Genomic DNA, 22,404 nt, shown 5'->3' on the forward strand with positions numbered 1-22,404 from the left:
GAAAAGATGCTCAACATCATTAGTTATTAGGGAAATGCAAACCACAAAGAAATACTACTGCATGTCTATTAGATTACTAGAATTTGAAAGATTGACCATATGAAGTGTGGCAAAGATGTAGAGGAACTGGAACGCTGTTGGGAGTGTAAAATTGTACAGTCACTTTGGAAAACAGTTTGGCAGTCTCCTAAAAAGTTAGACCTACCACATGACCACCCATTCCACTTACCCAAGTATTACCCAGGTAGTATTGACCCAAGGAAAATGAAAGTGTGTAGCCACACAAAAACTTGCTCATGAATGTTTCAATGTTCACAGCAGCTTTATCTGTCATAGCCTTCACTGGAAACAACCTTAATGTCCATCAGCAGGCAAAAGGATAAGCCAATTGTGGTGCATCCATGCAAGGGAATACTGTTCAGCAATAAATGAGTTACTGATACGTGCAAAAACATGGAGGAATCTCAAAAATAGTTATGCTGAGTGAAAGAAGTCAGATAAAGGATATGTATGGTATGATCTCATTTATATAAAATTTTAGAAAATGCAAACTAATCTAGTGACAGAGAGCAGGTCAGTTGTTGCCTGGGGACAAGGAGGGAAGCCAGGAATTACCGAGGAGCCATGGATATGATAAGTTCAATTCTTTTTTTAAAAAAAATTTTATTTATTTATTCATGAGAGATACACAGGGAGGCAGAGATACAGGCAGAGGGAGAAGCAGGCTCCATGCAGGGAGCCCGACGTGGGACTCAATCCTGGGTCTCCAGGATCACACCCTGGGCTGCAGGTGGTGCTAAACCGCTGCGCCACCAGGGCTGCCCGATAAGTTCAATTCTTAATTGTAGTGATGGTTTCAAGGTGCCTACATACATCAAAACTTATCAAATTATATGCTTTTTTTTTTTTTAGAGAGAATACACATGTGTGCAAGCGGGGTGTTGAGGAGCAGAGGGAGAGGGAGAGAGAGAATCTTAAGCAGTCTCCATGCCCAGTGCAGAGCCAAACACGGGGCTCAATTTCATAACCCTGAGATAATGATCTGAGCCAAAATCAAGAGTTGAATGTCAATCGACTGAGCCACCCAGATGCCCTTCTTTTTTTAAAATTTTGTAAATTGTATATTTCAACATATTCTATTTGTTATATGTCAATTGTACCTCTCCAATGCTGTTAAAAACAAATGACAACAACAAAAACCCAGCCCCAAACATGTACTTACTTGTTATTTTTATTTTGTCTTAAGTAGTTTCCACACCCAGTGTGAGGCTTGAACTCATGACCCTGAGACTAACAGTTACAGGTTCTACAGACTAAGACAGCTAGGTGTCCCTGCACTTAAGTGTCTATAAAGTGAGTTAATGTCCAGAGAAACAGTAAGGCGAGTGGTACAGAGACAAGGTGGAAACTGTGCCCGTGGACCAGGGGTGTTAGGTGCTTGGAGACACGGGCCGAAGTAAGTGGTGAACTCTAGATGTGAGCTCTGGTCCTGGATCTGCCTCTTACCAGCTGCTGGCCATGCATGGAGCTAGTTAAGAGGATATGCTTGCTGCCCGGGTGCCTGGGTTAAAATCTCAGATCTGCTACTGTTCAAATAGATGGCCATGGGCAAGTCATTGAAACTCACTGTGCCTCAGTTTCTTTGCTTCTATAGTGAGGGCAGTGACCATATGTCTCTCAGCATCCAGTGTAGTTCCTGGCATGTAATAGATAGATTTTCAGTGAACATTAGCTGTCATCAGTTGTTCCGGATGAGTTGATGACCAGGTTGGGGGTAGACCTTGAGCACCCAATGCCCAAACCTCCTGGATAAGCCAATTCCAGCCTCAGAGAAGGAAGCATGGCCTCGAAGCTTTCTTCCAGGCCTCAATCTCAGGCGCTTGGCTCACCTGCCTAGAGTGACATTATTGCTCTGGGAATCAGAGCCCACGGTCCCAACTGCTGTGTCCTGGGCCACCCAGGCCCCACCTCACCCTGACAAGGTCAGAGGCTGAGCTGAGCATCACCAAAAGCTGTGGGAGTTCCTGCCCCTTGCTGGAGCTGTGTTCTTGGCACTGTGTAAAGCTGAGCACGCACATTCCCCCATTTAGTCCTCTTGGCAGCCTGGAGACATGCAGGTCTTTGGCTTCATTTTCCCAAATGGGGGCACTAAACTCAGAAAGCCTAGGTAGTCTGTGAGGTCACATGGCTCTCTCTCCTCCCACCAGCCCCAAGTACTATTTCCCTGGGGCCCTGGGTGCTATCGTGGACGTGGGAAGCAGGTGGAGGAAATGCTGAGAGTGGTAGATTTCTGTCTCTCTCCTTCAGGGGTCTGGCCCTCACTGCTTTCCTGGGCTTGATCCTGTGGCTGATTCTGGACACATCCCAGCGACCTGAGCAGCTAGTGTCCTTTGCAGGAATTTGCGTGTTCATCGGTCTCCTCTTTGCCTGCTCGAAGCATCACTATGCAGTGAGTACTTAGTTGTCAGGCCTGGACAGGGCCACCACCCCCTGAAGCCAGGGTCCCTCCCTGTTTCACTGTGTGGTTAACATCTCCCCACAGCCTCCAGTCAAGCCTGGAGATCCTCATGCACACCTGAGAGGCATCAGTGACCCTCTGTTGGGAATGTGGGCCCCAAGGGAGTGGGGTTGGGGCAGTCGGGAGCCCTGCCCAGGGAGGTGGGCAGGGGAAGGGCCAGGCAGATGGAGGTTACACTAAAGCCAGAGCCTGAGGCCACAATGCCCGCCCAGTGATGACCAGGACCCAGTGCCATGGCAGGCTGGAGACTGCTGGTGTCCTGCATGGGTCCTTAGACCTCACCCCACCACTGCCCACGGCCCCAGGCCTGTTCCTGCTAGTGTGTGTCCTATTATGACTCCAGGGGGCTGTTACCATTGGCCCAGAGTTCTGGCTGGGTTCAGTCTCATTCCTCCAGATGGGCCAAACCTCCCACCTCCCCTCAGTAGCACCATGATCTCTGCCTTTACCCCATGCAGTTTCCTGTGGGTCCCCTAACGAGCTGAACTCGCCAGCACCTTTCTGTTCGGTGGCAGGTGTCCTGGAGGGCTGTGTTCTGGGGCCTTGGACTACAGTTTGTGCTTGGACTCTTCGTCATCAGAACAGAACCAGGATTTATTGCATTCCAGTGGATGGGCAACCAGATCCAGGTGTGTGCATAGGATCCAGCTGCCCAGGGTGTCTTGAGTTGCCAGAAAATAGAGGTGAGGCCGTAGAGGGGGATTGGGACCAGAACAGTGGGTGTGCCCTGGGTCCCAGACCGGGTGAGCAGCTGGGGGCCAAGCAGTGTGGCTGCTATGTCCCTCAGGCCTGGGACCACCTACCCAGATGGAGCTGTCCTTTCAGAGGCTGGTATGATGTGGAAGGGAATTTCAGGACAGGAAGCTTCTTGGGATACCCGGGTACAAGGCATGTGGCCCTAGGCAGTCACAAGTTACATGGGACTTATAATAGTTAAAAGTGCTAGAAAAAAAATACAAATGATTTACTTTGTGTACATGCATGCTTACAAATAATGTTCAGTTTCCTGAATCATGTTTTTTATTCCATTGTTTATTGTAGTAAATACACATGGCACAAAATTTACCATATTCACGATTTTTAAGTGTCATGAAGTTCATTCACACTGTTGTGCAACTGTCATGAGTCACTTCTTAAAATAGAAGTTATCGAGGGCACATGGTTAGTCCTCCACTCACCCCGGTCTCACTGTCTGGAATTTCCATGTGCTGTCTGGTGGGAAGTTGAGGGTGGAGCCGAGAAATCCCATGTCACGCCCATGGCTCTGCCGTCTTCCTGCCCCAAGAAAAAGATCTCTTGGGGAGCATATGCTCAGGGGAGCAAGCACTCATGAGTGTGCTTTCACAGAGTGCAGTGCCAGATGGTACCCAGGCCCTGTGATGCCCAGGAGGCCCGCGGTCCCTCTCCCCTGACCCCCGACCCACAGCAAGGGCACTTGCATGTGGGTTGTGGGGGAAAAGACAGCGTTGCTGCTCTGGTCATGACTGTCATTTTATAGATGGGAACACAGAGTCTGGACAAGAGCACTGACTTGTCCCTGTAGTCACAATGCAAGTTCAAGACCTAAAATCAGCTCTGGCAGAAGGGTGGTCGCACAGGGACATGAGGCCACCAGCCTGGGATGGGACGGGATAGGTCATTGGTCAGAGGGAAGTGGGCAGGCACACAAGCCACCACCTAGGAGAGCCCTCAGGTGCGTCTGGCTTGGGAGTTCCTCCTCCACTGCCTCTTTAGGGCTGTTCCCAAGGTCCCATCCCCAAGTGTTCCCGTGAAGCGGCTGGAAAAAGATCTCTTGGGGAGCATATGCTCAGGGGAGCAAGCACCCGTGAGTGTGCTTTCACAGAGTGCAGTGCCAGGTGGTACCCAGGCCCTGTGACGCCCTGGAGGCCCGCGGTCCCTCTCCCCTGACCCCCGGGCTGCTGGACAGCCCTGTGGCCAGCAAGGTCCCCCCAGCTCACCCGGCCCAGCTTCCTGATCTCCCTCCAGATTTTTACTTTGTTTTGTGTTTTGCTTTCAGATCTTCCTGAGCTACACGGATGTCGGTTCCAGCTTCGTGTTTGGGGAGGCGATGGTCAAGGGTGTCTTCGCATTTCAGGTCAGCTCGACTCTTGGCCCATGAGGCCTGTAGCCGGGGTCACTGGGCGCCTCCAGCTGGGGTGTGGGGGTGTCTGGGCAAACAGGTGGGCCAGGAGGACTCCTGCTGAGGGAGCCACGGCCTGGATGCTGGGGAAGAACAAGCCTCGGGGTGCTGAGCCAGGGTGGGGGGCCCACAGTGTTTTCCTCTGCCGCTGTTTTCAGTGTATTTTGTAAAATTTGCCAAGTAAGATATGTCTGTATTCTTTTCCTTAAAAGTCAACCCCCAGATGATAGAATCACGTGAGGCTGAGGACTAGAAGCGGGGGACAGGGGGCCGGCACCTGCTTTCGCCTTAGCCCCCACCATGCTGCAGGGAACCTTAGTCCTAAGTGGCCTTCTCAGGCTGCTTCTACTTCCAGGGCCTCTCGGGCCACCCCTGCAGGAAGCTGGCCAGCTGCAAGCTATGACTCTCCTCTGGACTCTTCTGGGCCTGCAGCCCCTCCCTCCCTCCCTCTGTCCTTCTCTCCTTCCAGTAACCAACCAGTTTTTAATGTGCCTCCTGCAGTGCAAATGCTATGGGGGAAACTGACGACCCCAAGGCCTTATTGTGTGTGGCGGGGCCCCTACCCTGACTTTAACGGGCAGCCTGCGCTGAGTTTGCCATGGTGCAGCCTGTCCACTGTTCTGAGTGGAAGTGCAGCTGCATTTCTTCTTTGTCCGGTTGGTGGTGGCCTGAGCACCCACGTGCCTCCTTCCCTAAGGAAGGAGCCTCTGGCATGGCTCCCTTCTGCCTCCTCCCTGACCCAAGCTGTCTAAGGACCCTGAACCTGAAGCCCCCTCCAGGCATAAGCTCCACTTCTGATGCCAAGTAGAGAGAGAGACTTCCTGCCACTGTGGCCGTGGCACCATGGACAGGAACTCATGCTGCCTCCTGGAGGACACCCTAGACCACTGTTACCACGGGGCTGCTGTGCGGGATCCCACATGTAGGTTCAGGAGGTTTCTGTTCTTTATTACTCTGGCCATTATTTCTAGAGCCTTCCCATCCCACAGTGGGTGTTGGGCCCCAGAGGCTTCCAGCCTGAGCCATAGGCTTGGCTGCACATTTCTGGGCTGATGTTGAGCTGGATTATGAGTCTAGACATCTCCAGCTCCACTTCCCCTGCCACCAGCTTGTGGTGAGGTCCTCTTGGCGTCACAGTGTCTGTGCCAGCAACTCTTGGGAAAACTTCTACTTTATCCAAGGCATTCTAATAATGTCAATCCTAGGACGAATGAAGGAGGGGACCTGTCCTCTCAGGGGTCTTGTGCCCTGGGATGAGCTTGTCCATCATGTTTCTCAGACCAGCTCTGTGTAGAGGAGGGACCTGGAGGGGCAGCCTCTGCCAGCCCCCTCCGAAGGTCTCCTGACACCATCCCTGTAGGGTGGGGGAGGGCTGCTCCCTTCACACTGGCATTTGCAAGAGGGGGCCACCCAAGGTTCCAGGGAGACGCAGGGAAGACCGGCTCCAGCATGACTTCTTGTGCTCGCCAGAGAGACAGCAGCCAGCATCTTCTCATTCCTTTAGAGACAAACATACAACACTCTGTGGTTTGACCTCCCCAGGCTGTCGTTTCAAGTGCAGTGGGCACAACGGAAAGTGCTGGGGGAGTCTATGCAGGGAGGCATGGCTTAAGCCAGGGGCAGCGAGGAGGACTCCCCAAGGAGGCGGTGTTTGACGTGGGGCTGCAGGATGTGCAGGAAAGGAGAGATTTGGATGCGCAGATAGGCGAGAGGAGGAAGTTCATGGGATAAGCACCCAGGTGAGAAAGCACAGGTGTGTCTCAGGTACAGGGCGAAGTTCCTTTTGGTGGCATGGGAGTTATTTGCAGGAAGGCACAGGCTAGGGCTCAACCCAGAAGTTTGGTGGGACAGTACCTGGAAAGGCCCTAATGCCGGGAGGGGGCACCTGGGTTTTGTCCCCAGGAAATGGAAGCTATTGAATATTTTTTGAGCAGGGAAGGACTGTTTGGAGCTTTGGGACGGTAATCATGTCAATAGTGGGTAGGATGGGCTGTAGCTGGGATGTTTGGAATAGAGGGCCAAAGGAGGCTGCCCCATACCCATGTGGTGACCTGGGGCCACCAGGCTGCCACAGTGCAGGAGAGAGGTCAGTGTGGGGAATGGAGGCCAAGGGGGCCTGCAGGAAGCACATTGTTTAGTTCCGCATCTTGTAGCTGTGTTTGCATTTAGCCATTTGAGGGCAGGGCCTTGGTCTTACTCATCCTTGTGTCCCTTAACTGACCCTGAGCCCTACAAACCCCCGCCCAGCGCCTGGACACTGCTATTTGAGGAACAAATGGTGGTTCTTCTGTGTCTGCACGTGGGAAGTCCCTCTGTGCCTGCTGGGAAGGTCTGACTCTGTGAGCCACGGCTGTGGGTTGGGCTCCTTCTCCTGGCTGGGCCGCCATTCCCATGACTGTGTGGTCCTGAGCAGCTTTCCCTTTGGCCCAAGACCAGCGCTGAACTCTTCTTTCTCCAAACCTCCCCAGCAGAGCCCATAGCTTCCCAACCCTCTGGAGCCAAGAGCTACACAGCGTCTTTGCAGCAAGTTCCAGGGCCACCAGAAACCCTTTTGTCCACCTCTAGATCTGAGATCTTGATGGAGCAGAGAAGAAAAGCACAGGGAGAAGGAAATAATAACAGCTCCTAGGTGTGGAGCAAGAACCATGTGCTTGGCACTCACTTTGCCTCCACAACCACCCATGAGGGAAATGCTATCATTATCCTCTTTTTCACAGAGGAGGATACTGAGGTTCAGAGTGGTTGTTACTTGCACAAAGCCACAAAGCTAATGAGTGCTGGGATCCAGATTGGAACCCAGGTCCAAAGCTCTTGTTTATTAATTTCTGTGCCTTGATATCAAAGCACTTTCCTTGATAGACAGTGGTAACAAAGGGCCCAGACCTTAGATGTTTGTTTTTCCTTTGTTTTTGAAGAAAAGAATATTCTTTAGGATTGCTTGGTTGCAAGTGACAGAAACCCATTTAACACTTACTTTAAAGGGAGGAGAGAGGGAGGGCTGTTTCTTGCCTTGCCTACTGGAAGGCAAGGTACAGCTAGTGCAGGCTGGACCCTGGGCTGTCAGGTTCATGGCCCCCAGCCCCATACTTCTGCATATGCCAGGACATTAGCTTCACTCTTGCATACCAAATCTTCCCCTGGCCCCCAGCAACATCAGGTGCTCATTCTTACAGCATGTTTTCCCAGAATGAGGGAAACTCTTCTCTGCCAACCCAAGTTAGAAAACCCTGGGACAAGCTTCAGATTGCTCTGCCTTAGGTCATGTGACCATTTCTGGACCAAATGCTAAGTCCAGTGCATGGGATGCTACAGTGGGAAAAACTGGGGTCTTGTGCTCCCACCCAAAGCCAGGGAGTCAGGTGCTCTGATTGAGTGGTAGCTGCCCTAAGAAGCTTGTCATTCCAAGGAGCATTGCCCAGGAGAGGCAGTACTGTTCCTCTGTGATAGAAGGTCCTATAGGACCTGTGATTTGCTGCATTTCCAGGGTGCACTTGTGTTCCAAGTGAGTGTTTGTGGTCTGGTACAGGAGCAGGGCCCAGATGACAGCTAACATTCCTGTTGGGGGAAACAGCAATGACAGTCCCTCTTGGCCACAACTCAGGGCCATATTTGAGAGTCTAGGCCGTACTTCCTGACCAGTCAGGTGCTTAGCTCCTGACTTAGTGGTAAGTGACAGAAACACAACTCAAATTGACTTAAGCCAAAAAAAAATCCAAAATAAAACAGAACTAAAAAAATCAAGATTAAGTTCTGTAACTGAGAAATCCAGGGGCCTCAGATCCTGCTGGATCCACGTATTGAGCATCCCCTGGGATCCACCTGCTCCATGTCCTGGTTCTATGTTCTTGATGTTGGCCTCAGTCTTGGTCTCGGGTAGGCTCCCTTGAGCTGGTGGCAAAGAGATACCAGGCTTACGTCCAAACAACTGAGCAACCTTACCTAGAGGGAGGGAAAGAGAGAGAGCATACCTGATTTTCACCAATTCTAGCATGAAATCCAAGAGTGGACTATTCTTGGTCTGGCTTGGAGTACAAGCCATCTCTGAATTGGAGCCATGGAGGGTAAATGGCTTTGGTCCACCAAACCTGGAGCCGATTGGGTGAGAGTGGAGGAGGGGGTGGTTTCCCAAAGGAAAACTAAGGCTTTGTCACCAAAAGCAGCAGGGGAAGGGGTGCGGGGGCAGGCCAAGCAGCAGTCCATGGATGTCCCTACCCTGCTTCTCTCCCATTCCAGCACTGAAACGATCCCCTGGCTTGCTGCTGTGTCCATCATCTCATGAAAGTTAGTTGTGTGTCTTCCCATCTTTTCTCCCTTTCTGGAAGAACATGTGCACACTTGCTACCTGCCTATCTCCCTAAATCACCCTGTACAAGCATGGCTTCAAAGACTGTTGGGCTGGAAGGGAGCTCATTGATCTTTGCCCCCCACACCGATATTACAGATGGTCAAACCACACTCCAGAGGAACAGTGGCCTGGGCTCAGGCACCCAGTGAGTTAGGGCAGAGTGAGGGCTAGGAGAGGGTGTTTGAACTACCAGCCAAGCGGTGTTTTCTTCTCATACTGTAAGTTGAAGTCAGGGACATCACCTCTCCCTTCCAAATTCAAAAGGTAACCTTAATCAAAAGGTAACCTTAATTTAATGTTAAATTTAAAACCTATTAAATGGTTGCTAAAGACTTTGAGTTTGAATATTCAGCCAAGAGAGAAAAAAGAAGGGAGGTGAGTTTATCATTAGCCAGACTCAGCATTTCCCAGTCAAATGCTAACCTTTTTTTTTTTTTTTGGCCCCTGGGAGGCCCTGTCCTCTGGTCAAACTCATGGTTAGTGTATTAGATGGTGGCCTCCTTCCCTAAGACAGACCAGATCAGGGAGGACTCAAATGCCCCATGGTCCTGGAATTTCCTTCTTCACAAGATTCATTAATCGCAAAATTTCACTCACCCCCTTGCCTATTAGCTTCTCCCGCACCACGCCCCTCCCTGCATCACACACACATTCACACATGCACACACACACACACACACACAGGCACTTGCTAAGCTTGGGACTGGTCCTCAAGATGGGAGTGGTTTTGTTGGCGCCAAGTCGAATGGAAGACTCAGGAGCTTTCTTTGCTTTCTTTCCATGGATCACATGGATGGAGTCCAAGGCCTTTGGCTCTTGATGGCCTGGGGAAGTCTCCTCTGAGCTCACTCAGATTTTCAAAATCCAAGCTGCTTCCTGCTGGGCCATGTCCAGCTCATCACTTCTCCAGGAAATTGAGTCTCTGCCTGGGGCTTCTCTGTCCCTCCACCTCTCCTGCCCTGGAGTCCAGCGCCGTCGACGTGGCAGCCACCTCTTGACTGTGTCTTCTTGAGTAATCATTCCACCTTGGCTCCATCTCCCTTCTGGTAATTTCCCACCCACATAGTCACCTCCCCCGAGGTTCCTGCATCCTTCCTGGACCTGGCTGGCCTGGTGGCGCATGCTCACTTGTTCCTTCACCATGGCTCCAGCCTCTGGAACATGCACCCACATACGAAGCTCAGCAGCACTGCTCAATGTTCTCTCCCTGAAGACCACCTAGCTGAAAGAAAATGTTTTCATCTCCCAAGGGTTTCAGTGTGTCTGCCTGTTGCAGCCTCAGCCATCCCCATGGTTGGCAATGCCACATTTGACCAAAAATAAAAGGCAAATAAGAAAAGGGCTAAAAGGCACATGGTTGATTTAAGAATCAAGGGGTCCCTGGTAACCTCAGTGAGTGGGATTTTCAGGGAAGGGTGTGGGAAGTGGAAACCAAGGTGTGGGAAGTAAGTGGAAACCAGGGTGGGGTGCTAGGAGAAGAGGGATAGGGCGATTGGACTGGGAGAGATCTTGTGAGAACCTGGCATCTGCAAAGGTCTCTTTTTTTTTTCTTATTTATTTTTTATTGGTGTTCAATTTGCCAACAAATAGCATAACACCCAGTGCTCATCCCATCAAGTGCCCCCCTCAGTGCCCGTCACCCAGTCACCCCCACCCTCCGCCCACCTCCCTTTCCACTACCCCTTGTTTGTTTCCCAGAGTTAGGAGTCTCTCATGTTCTGTCTCCCTTTCTGATATTTCCCACTCATTTTTTCTCCTTTCCCCTCTATTCCTGCAAAGGTCTCTGAAGGAGACTTTGACAGGCAGTTGGGCATGAGAAGCAGAGTGGTTAGAGCACTGAGGGCAAGGGGTGGTGGCAGCAGGAAGTCAGGAGGCCTTGGCGTGGCCTTGGAATAAGTGCCCTCAGCCTTTCTGTAAGGGGAGTGGTGGAGTAGGCATTGTGGCACCCCCCCCCCAGAGGGATCTTCCAGCTTTGTGTGCCTGTTTGGTTAGTATCACACATACATGCTCTCTTTTTTCCTCCTTTTTTTCCCCTTTATTTTTATTGAAATATAGCCAACATAATATCCTATTAGTTCCAGGTATATATCATAGTGCTTCGATATTCTTAGACATTATGAAATGATCCCCACAATAAGTCTTCTTATAAGTCATCTGTTGCTGTACAAAGTTATTACAATATTATCAACTGTATTCCCTATGCTGAACATTGCATTCCTGTGACTTATTTACTTTTTGAAATTTTTAAAATTTTTATTTATTTATCTATTTATTTCAAGCAGGTTCCACACCCATTGTGGAGCCCAATGTGGGGCCCTATCTCATGACCCTGAGATCGTGACTGAGCTGAGATCAAGAGTCAGATGCTAAACCAACTGGCCCATCCAGGCATCCCCTTTGTGGTTTTGATAATAGTCAAACTGACCAATGTGAGGTGATCTCTCATTGTGGTTTTGATTTGCATTTCCCTGGTGATCTGTATGTTGAGCATCTTTTCATGTATCTGTTGGCCATCTGCATGTCTTTTTTGGGAAAATGGTCCTCTGCCCATTTGTTAATCGAGTTCCTTTGGGGGATATTAGTTATTTAAGTTCTTTATATATTTTTGATGTTAACACCTTAACAGATATATGATTAGCAAATATCTTCTCCCATTCAGTGGGTTGTCCCTTTGTTTTGTTGTTGGTTTCCTTCACTGCACAGAAGCTTTTTAATTGGATGTAATCACATTTGTTTATTTTAGCTTTTGTCGCCCTTGCCTGAGGGGACTGATCCAAAAAAACATCGCTAACACCTATGTCAGAGAGCTCATTGCCTACGTTTTCTCCTAGGAGTTTATGGTTTCAGGTTTTACATTCAAGTCTTTAATCCATTGGAATATATTTTTGTGTATGGTGTAAGAAAGTGGTCCAGTTTCATTCTTCTGCATGTAACTCTCCAGTTTTTTCAGCACCATTTACTGAAGAGATGGTCTTTTTCCCATTGGACATTTTTGCCTCCTTGTTGTAAATTAACTGATCATACAAACGTGGGCTTATTTCTGGCTCTCTATTCTATTCCTTTGATCTATGTGTCTGTTTTCGTAGCAATACCACACTGTTGTAATAACTATAGGTTTGTAGTATAGCTTGAAATCAGGACGCATGGTACTTCCAGCTTTGTTCTTCTTTCTCAAGACTGCTTTGACTATTCAGGGTCTTCTGTGGTTCTACATAAGTTTTAGGATTATTTGTTTTGGTTCCATGAAAAATTCCACTGATATTCTGATGCTTTGGGTAGTATGGACATTTTAATAATATTAATTCTTCCAATCCATGTGCATGGGATATCTTTTATTTGTGTCACCTTTAATTTCTTTCACCAATGCCTTTTTTAAAAAAGTTTATTTGAGAGAGGCAGAGTGATCAAGCACAAATTGGGGAGAGGGATTAAGGGAGAGGAAGAAGCAGATTCCCCACTGAGTAGGGAACCCAACACAGGGCTCAATCCCAGGACCCTGGGATCATGACCTGAGCCGAAGGCAGACACTTCGCCAACTGAGTCACCCAAGTGCCTCATCTCACTAGTGTTTATAATTTTCAGAGTACAGGTCTTTCACCTCCTTGATTAAATTTATTCCTAGGTATTTTATTCTTTTGATGCGATTGTAAATGGGATGTTTTCCCTTAATTTCTCTTTCTGATAACTCATTAGTGTATAGAAACACAGCTGATTTATGTATGTTAATTTTGTATCCTGCAACTTTACTGATTCATTTATTATTTCTAGTGATTGTTCGGCAGAGTCTTTAGATTTAGATTTTTTTAAATATACAGTATCATGTTATCTGCAAAGAATGACAATTTTACTTCTTCCTTTCTAATTTGGATACCTTTTATTTTTTTTCTTGACTAATTGTTCTGACTAGGACTTCCAATAGTATATTGAATAGAAGTTGTGAGAGTAGACATCCTTGTCTTGTTCCTCATCTCAGAGGAAAAGTTCTCATCCTTTCATTAATGAGTATGATGTTAGCTATGGGTTTGTCATATGTGGCCTTTATTATATTGAGGTGCATCTCTTCTACATCCACTTTGCTGAGAGTTCTTATCATGAATGGATGTTGAATTTTGTCAAATGCTTTCTGTCCATCTTTGAGATTACCATGTGTTTTTATCATTTGTTTTTTAATGTCTATATCAAGTTGATTGACTCATGAATGTTGAACCATCCCTGCTTCCCTAGAATAAATCCCCAATGATGATGGTGTATGATCCTTTTAGTGTACTGTTGACCAACTTTGGAGTTTGTGGTTTGGAATTTTTATGGGGTTTTGTGGGGCTGGTGACAGGGCCCTTTCTGGAGTGCTTAGGCCTTTGGGGCTTGGCGTGTGGGAGTTCTTCATCAGGAAGTCATTAAAAGCTGGCTCAGCTTCCTCCATGAAGAGGAAGCATCAGGGCCACATCCTCAGTGGGTTTGGTCCTGCCTTTTAGAGCCTGTTTCCTGGTAAAAAGTTGACATTCGCTCAGAGTAACTATATGGTCTAAACTCTAGAGCAGTGGTTCTAAGAGTGTGGCATCCAGACCAGCAGCACCAGCAGCATCTGGCAATTCTAAGGCCCAAATTCTCAGGCCTGCCCCAGACCTCCTGAATCTGAAACTCTGGGTGTGGGGCTCAACATTTGCATTTCTAGCAAATTCTTATTTGGTATTACTGGTCCAGGCACTATACTTTGAGAACCATTGGCCTAGACAAGCTAGAAATTCCCTCTTCCTACAGTTATTGATGAGTATCGGTACTAGAAGGACCAGCCAGCTCTAAAGTTCTGAAGTGCAATGGTCCGGACTTACTTAGGGCTGCTCCCAGCTGGAAGCTCACTCCTGTAGGAGATGAATGCTTCTCCTCAGACAGAGAAATGCCTGTCCAGGACTGGCAACAGGGCAAACCTCTTTAGGGTCATGGCAGGGTCTTGGCAACCTGCACAGCAACTAGGAAGCGCTCTGTCTTTTGGCAGGTGTGTGACCTTGAGCAGGTAAGCAACACCTCACACTCTCAGTGTTCCCACTGGTGAAGGGGATTTACGTCTACCTCAGTTGATTTGAGGATCGATGAGTTGCCACACACTGGGCACTGCACCTGGCACATCGCACGCAGGACTGCATATAGACACATAGTAGGACTTAATGGTGCATCCTTTTCCCCGACTACAGCAACACTGCCTTCAGCTGCCTCTCCTGTCTTTTGCCATCGCTCGTGCCATAAGCCTGGGAGTTGTTTCTCAGGCTGGGAGATCATGTGGGCCTCAGGGACCTTATTAGCATGAAATGTCCCACATTAGAAAATTGGAGGTCACTTGTCTTCCATCTATCTTCCCTCCCAAGACAGTCACCCTTTAATGCAAAACACAGGTTCCCTTGCACCAAAAACCTGCGTCTCACGGGTAGAAACTCTCTCTGCTGCCAGGAGAAAGTCCCAGATCTGCAGCCAGGTCCCGCCGGCCGGGGCTCTCTGCTCCCGGGTCTGGGCCATGTCTGCAGCCCTGTCAGGCCGCCGCCGGGCAGTGCCTCTCGTGATAAATTGGACAAGCCGTCTAGACAGTACGTGATTGTCCCTGGGTCTCGCTGCGAGGGAGGGCGGATGACGTCAGCACCTCGTGTTGGGGGCGTGCCGGCGCCAGGCAGCCAGCGCAGTCACGGGGCAGGAGGAGGGCTTCTCCCCGCGCAGCACCCCCACCCCCGCAGGGAGGCTTGGGGGGGCGGTCAGGGACGTGGAGCGGAGCCAGTCCACATGAAGCCGCAGTGTCCAGCTGGGCAGGGACGGGAAACACCCCAGCAGGGCCTGCTTCTCCTCCCTGGTGGCGCTGCCTGGGTCAGAGGCTCTGTCGTCGTCTGGGGCCATCCTGCAGCCCCAATCCATTTTGAAGGGGAACCTGAATGGGATCACACAAGACTCCCCTTATTAAACACAAAAACAGCTCTTCCATCACCCCTTACGTCTCCTGAGGGCCTACCTTCTGGCAGAGCTAAGCTTCTCCAAGGAGCTGCCTGTTCCTGTTGTCTCCACCAGGGACCCCTGATTTCCTAGCTGTCAGGGGTCCATGTCACTCCTCACCTTTCTGGAATGCTCTGATGCATCTGGCACTGCTGACTCGCCCTCCTACTTGAAGAGCTGTCCTCAGTTTCCATCACACTGCTGGCCTGGGTGTCCTCCCACCTCTCTGTATCTTCTCTGTCCCCTCCCTATGCCCCACCTTCCCCTCTTAGCCTTCAGTGACATGACCCCAGGGCCCTGTCCTTCCTCACTGCTCTGCTCACTCAGGGCGATTCCCTCGGAGAGGTACATCTGTCCCAAGGTCTCCAATCTACGCTTTCGTGCACAAGAGTCCCAACCCAGGCCTGGCCCAGACCTCTCCTCTGAGCTCCTGACCCTTTTATCGGCCTGCCCACTGAGAACTCCCCTGGCTGTTCCCCAGGCATCTCACACCCAGCAAGTTCAAAACCCAACTGATGAACTTCCCCAAACCTCCTCTCTACCCATGTTCCCTTCCCTTGAGAGGTGTCCATCTATTACAGAAAATGATAGGAGCAGATGAGAAATTGGAAATACAGAGAAAAAAAAAAAAAACAAATTTCCATAGTCCCAGCACACACAGCAGCTGCTCACTGTTTGGAGGTACTGACTTCCAGCCTTTCTATTCTTTTAATATCTAGTTTCCCCACTTAACATTTTAGCTTAAGGATACACCTGCTATTATTGATTCTGCATAACTTCTTTTAAAACTGGATGGGCACCTGGTGGCTCAGTCGGTGAAGCAGCTGCCTTTGGCTCGGGTCCTGATCCCAGGTCCTGGGATCCAGTCCTGCATTGGGCTCCCTGCTTATCAGGGAGCCTGCTTCCTCCTCTCCCTCTGCCTGCTGCTCCCCTGCTGGTGCTCGCTCTCTCTCTCAAATAAATAAATTCTTTAAAAACATAAAAATTAAAAAAAAAAAGTTTGGAACAGATAACGCATTCTAACAGTACAAAAGAGGATGTAGTTAAAAGCAAGTCTGCCTCCCCTACCAACACCTATTCCCTCCCCAAGGCAACTCCCTCCTTTGCATATACTTCAATGATACTGTGTGCAGCACAAGCACATGCACAGTGCCACCCCCTGCCTTCCTTACACATAGAACAGCACAGCGTACACCCTGTTTACACCTTCCCCTTTCTCATATGAGATGCTGTCTTGGAAATTCTTCCCTAACTGCCCATGGAGAGCCTCCTCATTCTTGTTTCCAGACTCTTGGTCCCCTGCTGCATGGTCATGCGGTTATGAAACCAGTCCTCTGCCGACAGACATCCCTGGGTTGGCAATCCTTGCTATTATAAATCAGACTGCAGCAGAGATGCAGTGGGGTGGTGCCAGGGCACTGGTGGGGAGCGAAGGGACATGAAGGAAGCTATGAAGGAAGAACAGATGAGGCCTGGAGGAGGCAGAGACGAGCCTGGTAACTGGAAGCGGGGTAACAGGACCACAGGCCCCCTGTGAGTCTAGTTCTTGGCTCATTGGTCCTGAGAAATGAGAAGCTTTTTCCTTGACCCTGTCAGATCTCCAAGTGGCAAGGCCATGGACAAAGTGGATTGCCTGAGGACCCCTAGGCCCTGAGTCCCATGCGGGGATCTGCCTCTAACCCCAACGCCTGTGCTCTCCCCCCTGGCAGGTTCTGCCCATTGTCATCTTCTTCAGCTGTGTCATGTCAGTTCTGTACTATGTGGGCCTCATGCAGTGGGTGATTCAGAAGGTGAGTCCCCAAAGCCATGGCCTGGGCTCTCCAGGACCTACCTCCTCATGGGGCTTGTGCTCTCCCAGAGGCCTTGGACCCAGAGCCCGAACCCTCCCTAACACCCTGGCCCCTAGAGCCTGCACCTTCCCAGAACCCTGCTACAAAGGCCCACACCCTCCCACTCAGAGTCTACCATTAGCCAAACATCTTTCGCAGCGTCTCTTGTCACGAAACTCAGGAGAAATGGCACCAAATCCAATGTGGTGTTTGTGTGAGGGAAGTTTGCAGAAATGAGGTTGCCTTGAGAAGGAATGTCAGGGAAAGAAATCACTTATACCAGAAAGATCTTGAGAGACTGGATCAGTGGGCCACGTTGGCTAGACTTAGCTGGTATAAATGTCAAACCCTGTGCTTATGTTCATAAAACTCCGCCACACAAATCCAAGATGCAGGAGGCAGCACTGGATGCCAACTGGACCTGGCAGTGAGTGAGTCAGGTTTTAGCTGATTGAGCTCAGAATAACCCAGAAGCAGCGGGTGGCTGCCAGAAATGCAAAAACCACCTGTGTTATGGTGAGAGTGCACAGTGCAGGGCAGGAGGGAGGCAGCTCTCATCAAATCTGGAGGATGTGTTTAGCCCAGGGGCTATGACAACTGAGGCACCAGGGGAACAGTGACAGGCCCAGACACCATGCTCTCCACAGAATGGTTGGAGGAAGGAGGGCTGGCGAGCCTGGAAAAGAAGGCTAGGGCAGAGGAGGTTAGGGTAGGAGAGCTGTCTCCAAATTTGTATAGAAGGAAGGTTAGCGAAAGGGCAGCTAGAGACATTCCTGCAGTGGGGAAAAATTCCAGGGAAGCTGACTTCATCTTGATTGAAATGATGAACTTTCTAATACAATGTTTCCCAAAGCCTTTTTCACAAAACTCCAGCTCCATAGTGGGTTAACACATGTTACTAGGTAAAGGGATCCTGTGGTCAAATAGCTTTGTGAAGCTGGGCTAGACAAATTTAAACAATTTTTTGTGTGTGTGCAGGACTTCTCAGAGCCTTTACTATTTGGTAAAGTAAAGTATTTGGTAACCTCCGAGGTGTGTGTACAGCAATTCTCAAGTATACTGGGCTAGGGAATCCTTTGGAATTCCTCTGTATGGAAACAGAGGACGTGCTATTTTAGAGGCGCTGTTATAATGAATAGAGCTACCCTAAGGCGGAGTGGGTGGCCTTGGGACGTGGTAAACCCCCATGAATAGAGGTGTGGAAGGAGACACATAGGCGAGGGTTTCCTCTGCTGGGCTGGAAGTTGGAAGGAAGATTATCAAGTACTTGCAACCCACTCCGACCCTCTCCAACTCGGGGTCTGCTGATCCCACTCTGCCTCCTAGATCAGCTGGCTGATGCAGACCACCATGGGCACCACGGCCACTGAGACCCTGAGTGTGGCAGGGAACATCTTTGTGAGCCAGGTGGGTACTGCGGCTTCCTGCCCTCCTGCTCTCAGCAGCAGCCCCAGGGAGGGCGGGTGTTCTGGGTCCCCGGAGCTCTGATTCAGTCTGTGGAAGAGATGCTTAGACGTTCTGCCAGGATCACCAAAGGTGGCTACCGGGGATGCTCTGTGTGGGGGTGCACTGTCTGCTTGGGACATGCCAGGGAGGATGGGCCTCTGTGTGGTGCCTCCTACGGCTCTAGGCCACGGAGGTCTGGTCAGCTTAGAGACTCATAAATCCTATAGGTGGCGCCCACCTTCCTCCCTTCCCGTAGAAACAGGCTTGAGGGCAGGAGGAACTTGCCAGGACCCCACAATGTAAGCCTGGATTCAGAATCCAGCTTTTCCCCTTCCTGGTCGGAGTTCCTTACACGACATCATTTTATCTTCTTTTTTTCCCCGCCTCTTTCTGAAATGTACTTTCCAAAGCAAATGTGACTCTGAAGGCACCTGTCAGTCCTGAGCCCCTTTCAGAAGAAGCCCTCCTGGGGGTGAGACTCCCAAGCCCATTCCAGGGACCTAGCCCATGGGACCAACACTGGAGTCATCAAAAGACATCCTTGCCCCAGGGATGCCGTATTTCACTGGACAGTTTTGGAAACTGGAGAAAATTTACATCTTTTTTGGCTATAGTACCAGTGTGTTGCTTTCAAAGGGTTTTTTTTTTTTTTTTTGAAGCCATTTAAGACAGATGTGCTCTTAGATAAATTGTCTTGAATCCCTTATGATGTTTAAAATGAGGCAAAAGAGGGGCACCTGGGTGCCTCAGTGGTTAAGTATCTGCCTTTGGCTCAGGTCATGATTCCAGGGTCCTGGGATCAAGCCCTGCATTGGGCTCCCTGCTCAGCAGGGAGTCTGCTTCTCTCTCCCTCTGCTGCTCCCCCTGCTTGGGCTCTCTCTCTCTCTCTCTGTCAAATAAAAAAGGATTTTATAATATAAATAAATAAGTTTTTAAAAACCCACAAGCCAGATCATGCCACTCCTTCCCAGGCAAGGGCACTCCCTACCCTGGCTGGCCCACCTGCCCTTCCTCCCCCAGCTCCAGCCATACCCCATACTGACCTGCTCCCAGGTCCTCAAAACTGCCCAGCTCAAATCTGCCACAGGGCCCTTGCTGTGCTACCAAACTCAACAGCTGGCGCCTGTGGTCTCAGCTCTAATGTCACCTCCTAGGAAGGTCTTTGCTTGTTACTCAGTTCTAAATACCTTGCAACCACTAGGTATTCGCCTACACATATCTCCATAGCTTTTAGCACAAAGATATGCTATTTATCTACTTGGTTCCTGTTGATTATCTGTTTATTCCTACAACCCACCGTCCTCCACAGCACCCAGGATAAAAACTCCTTGAGGACAGGGGCTCTGTCTTGTTTACCCCCACCATCTCTATTCCATAGAACATTCTGGAACACAGGAGGTGCTCAATAACTTTATTAAGTGGATAAATGAGTGGCTCCAGGCTTCCTCAGATACCCTGGAGTAAACACATCACCTAATGCCCATTCCCTTTCTGGCAAACCTATGGCTTTACTGGAAGCTCAGGCCCAGAGTTACATCTGCTTCTGGCCCTTTGCGTGAACAAGAGTGATTCTCTGAACCTCTCTAATTCTGTTTGCTCTCCTGGGAAATGGGGGTGACCACTTCTTTCTCAGAAGGTCATGAGTGATGAATGCAGGGTACTTCGTGGGGGTGCTAGGATGTAGTGAGTATTTGACACAGGGGAGCATCATCAGGCCAACAGGAAGGGCTGGGGGTCCTTCCATAGAGGCAGATGAATGCCGAGGTTCAGGGAGGCCCAACTAAGTACAGACCACGGTCCCAAACCCACCTTGCTGTCCCTGCCCCTGAGATCCCCAGGACCCACAGTGACGTGCCCACTCCTGGGGGGAGGGAGGACACTCTGGTGCCCGCACTGGCCTGGCCAGCTCTGGTTGTCTAATATCTTTCCTGTTTGCAGACTGAGGCTCCTCTGCTGATCCAGCCCTACTTGGCAGACATGACGCTCTCTGAAATCCATGCTGTCATGACCGGAGGCTACGCCACCATTGCTGGGAGTCTGCTGGGTGCCTACATCTCCTTTGGGGTATGGAGAGCTCTCCCTTTGCTTGCTGAAAACCTCAAGAACCCATAACCCTCCTTTGTGGGAGCCCCACATAGTCCATGGCTAGAGGCAGCCTAGAGTCTTCTCTCCTGGGTTGTCTGGAACCTGGGCTGTGGTGATGCTCCAGAATAAGGCCGGCCAGGTGGGCTGGACCCTTCGGGGTTCTCATGTGGGCCAGTGGGGGCAAGGGTTCCCAGTGTTCCACCTACTGAACACTTCTCATGGACCAGGAAACTGCTTGGTATCTCAGCATCCACATTTTACAGATGAGGAAGTTGAGGCTCAGAGAACAAGTGAGATGCCCCAGCCAGGATTCGAGCCCACATCTGTCTGACTGCAAGACTCACACACACAGTCGCTCATCTGGGCTGTTCCTGAAGCTCTGTCCTACTCCTTCTACCCTCCTCTTCCCCACGCCTTTGCTGGGTACAAATCCGCCCTCAGTTCCAAAATTATTGCTTGTGCAGCTTTTGAGCGCAATGCATTTCTAGGTCAAATTCCAATGGTGTCACTCGAGCCCTTACACCAATTCCAATACTGCGTGGCAAGCAGAGATGAATCTGCATGTGTCCCAATGTGTCCCCTGCAGAGCGCCTGGTAATAGCCTCTGTACTTTTTTGTACTTTCACATGCAAATCTTTAAAGACCTTACTGTTTTTCTTAACTATCAAAGAAATATTTGCTTCTTGCAGAAGTGAAGAAAGTAAAAAGAAAAAAAAACACTTCAAATCCACTTCTCAAGGGAACTGCTTTTACCAGATTAGAAGATTAGAATGGCAGGTCTCTAACTGGGACCTTGTTAGAAATGCAAATTCTTGGGCCCCACCCTAAACTGGCTGAATTCGAAATGCTGGGGATGGGGCCCATATCCTGTATTACAACAATCCTTCAGATGAGAACCACTGACTTAAAATACATCATTCTTGATCTTTCTGTGTAGTCATTTAAGTATATGTACCTGAATACACACATATTTGCTTTTGCTTTTTTACTCAAAATGAGATAATTCTACCAATGCTTTTAGGCAGTTTGCCTTTTTCTTGCAAAATTCTGAGCATGGCACAAAATCCAGAAGTATAAGGAAAAGGTTGACAGAGTTACTAATAAAAATGAAAAACATCTGTATGGTGAAAGTCACAATTTTTAATAAGTTTAAATGATTGAGATCAGGTGAAAATAGTTCATAAATCATAAAAAGATATTCCAGCTCACGGATAGTTCAAAGAAACTAAAACAATAGTGACTTCTGTTTCTTCTAGAAGATATGCATTATTTTATATGCCACTAAATGGCAAGGCTATGGGGGCACTCTTGACAGGAGTGTAATGCGTGTCACCTTTTGGGAGAACGTCTGTCAGTTTTAAAATACTGTTTCCCCAAAAAATAAAAAAATAAAAAAAATAAAATACTGTTTCCCAGGGCATCTGGGTGGCTCAGTCAATTAAAGATTTTTTTAAAATATATTTTTTTTATGAGACAGAGAGAGAGAGAGAGGCAGAGACACAGGAGGAGGGAGAAGCAGGCTCCATGCCGGGAGCCCAACACGGGACTCGATCCCAGGACTCCAGGATTGCGCCCTGGGCCAAAGGCAGGTGCCAAACCGCTGAGCCACCCAGGGATCCCCTGGCTCGGTCAATTAAGCATCTAACTTTGGTTCAGGTCGTGATCCTGGGGTCCCAGGACTGGTTCTCCTGCTTGGCAGGGAGCCTGCTTCTCCTCCTCCTCCTGCACCCTCCCCCCACCCCCCACCCCAGGTTGTGCTCTTCTCTCTTTCAAGTTGATAAAGAAAATCTTTAAAAAAACAAAACTCTTTCCCTTTGATCCAGTTAGGAATATTATGATACAGAAATATTTTCAGGGGCACCTGGGTGGCTCAGTCAGTTGGGTGTTTGCCTTCAGATCAGGTCATGATCTCAGGGTCCTGGGATCAAGTCCCACCTAGGGCTCCCTGCTCAGTGGGGAGTCTGCTTCTCCCTCTGCCTCTGCCTGCTGCTCCCCCTGCCTGTGCTCTTGCTCTCTGTGTCAAATAAATAAAATATTGTTTAAAAAAGAAATATTTTTATAAGTGGTCAAA

At 49.4% G+C, this 22,404-nt stretch overlaps 1 protein-coding gene across 7 annotated transcripts in view; it reads left to right on the forward strand.

Annotated features, from left to right (window-relative positions):
- The window catches only part of SLC28A1 (solute carrier family 28 member 1), a 49,622-nt gene that overhangs the window by 14,541 nt on the left and 12,677 nt on the right, over positions 1-22,404 (forward strand). For 6 of the 7 annotated variants that reach the window (XM_077873342.1, XM_077873359.1, XM_077873333.1 and 3 more), the window contains 6 exons: positions 2,308-2,449; positions 3,034-3,147; positions 4,536-4,613; positions 16,683-16,763; positions 18,129-18,209; positions 20,187-20,312. In XM_077873342.1, coding sequence (XP_077729468.1) covers positions 2,308-2,449; positions 3,034-3,147; positions 4,536-4,613; positions 16,683-16,763; positions 18,129-18,209; positions 20,187-20,312 — 622 coding nt within the window. The remainder of the gene's footprint in view (positions 1-2,307; positions 2,450-3,033; positions 3,148-4,535; positions 4,614-16,682; positions 16,764-18,128; positions 18,210-20,186; positions 20,313-22,404) is intronic. The other variant, XM_077873368.1, reaches the window with a different exon arrangement.

The sequence above is a fragment of the Canis aureus genome, chromosome 2 (assembly GCF_053574225.1).
Source record: "Canis aureus isolate CA01 chromosome 2, VMU_Caureus_v.1.0, whole genome shotgun sequence".
NCBI lineage: Eukaryota > Metazoa > Chordata > Mammalia > Carnivora > Canidae > Canis > Canis aureus.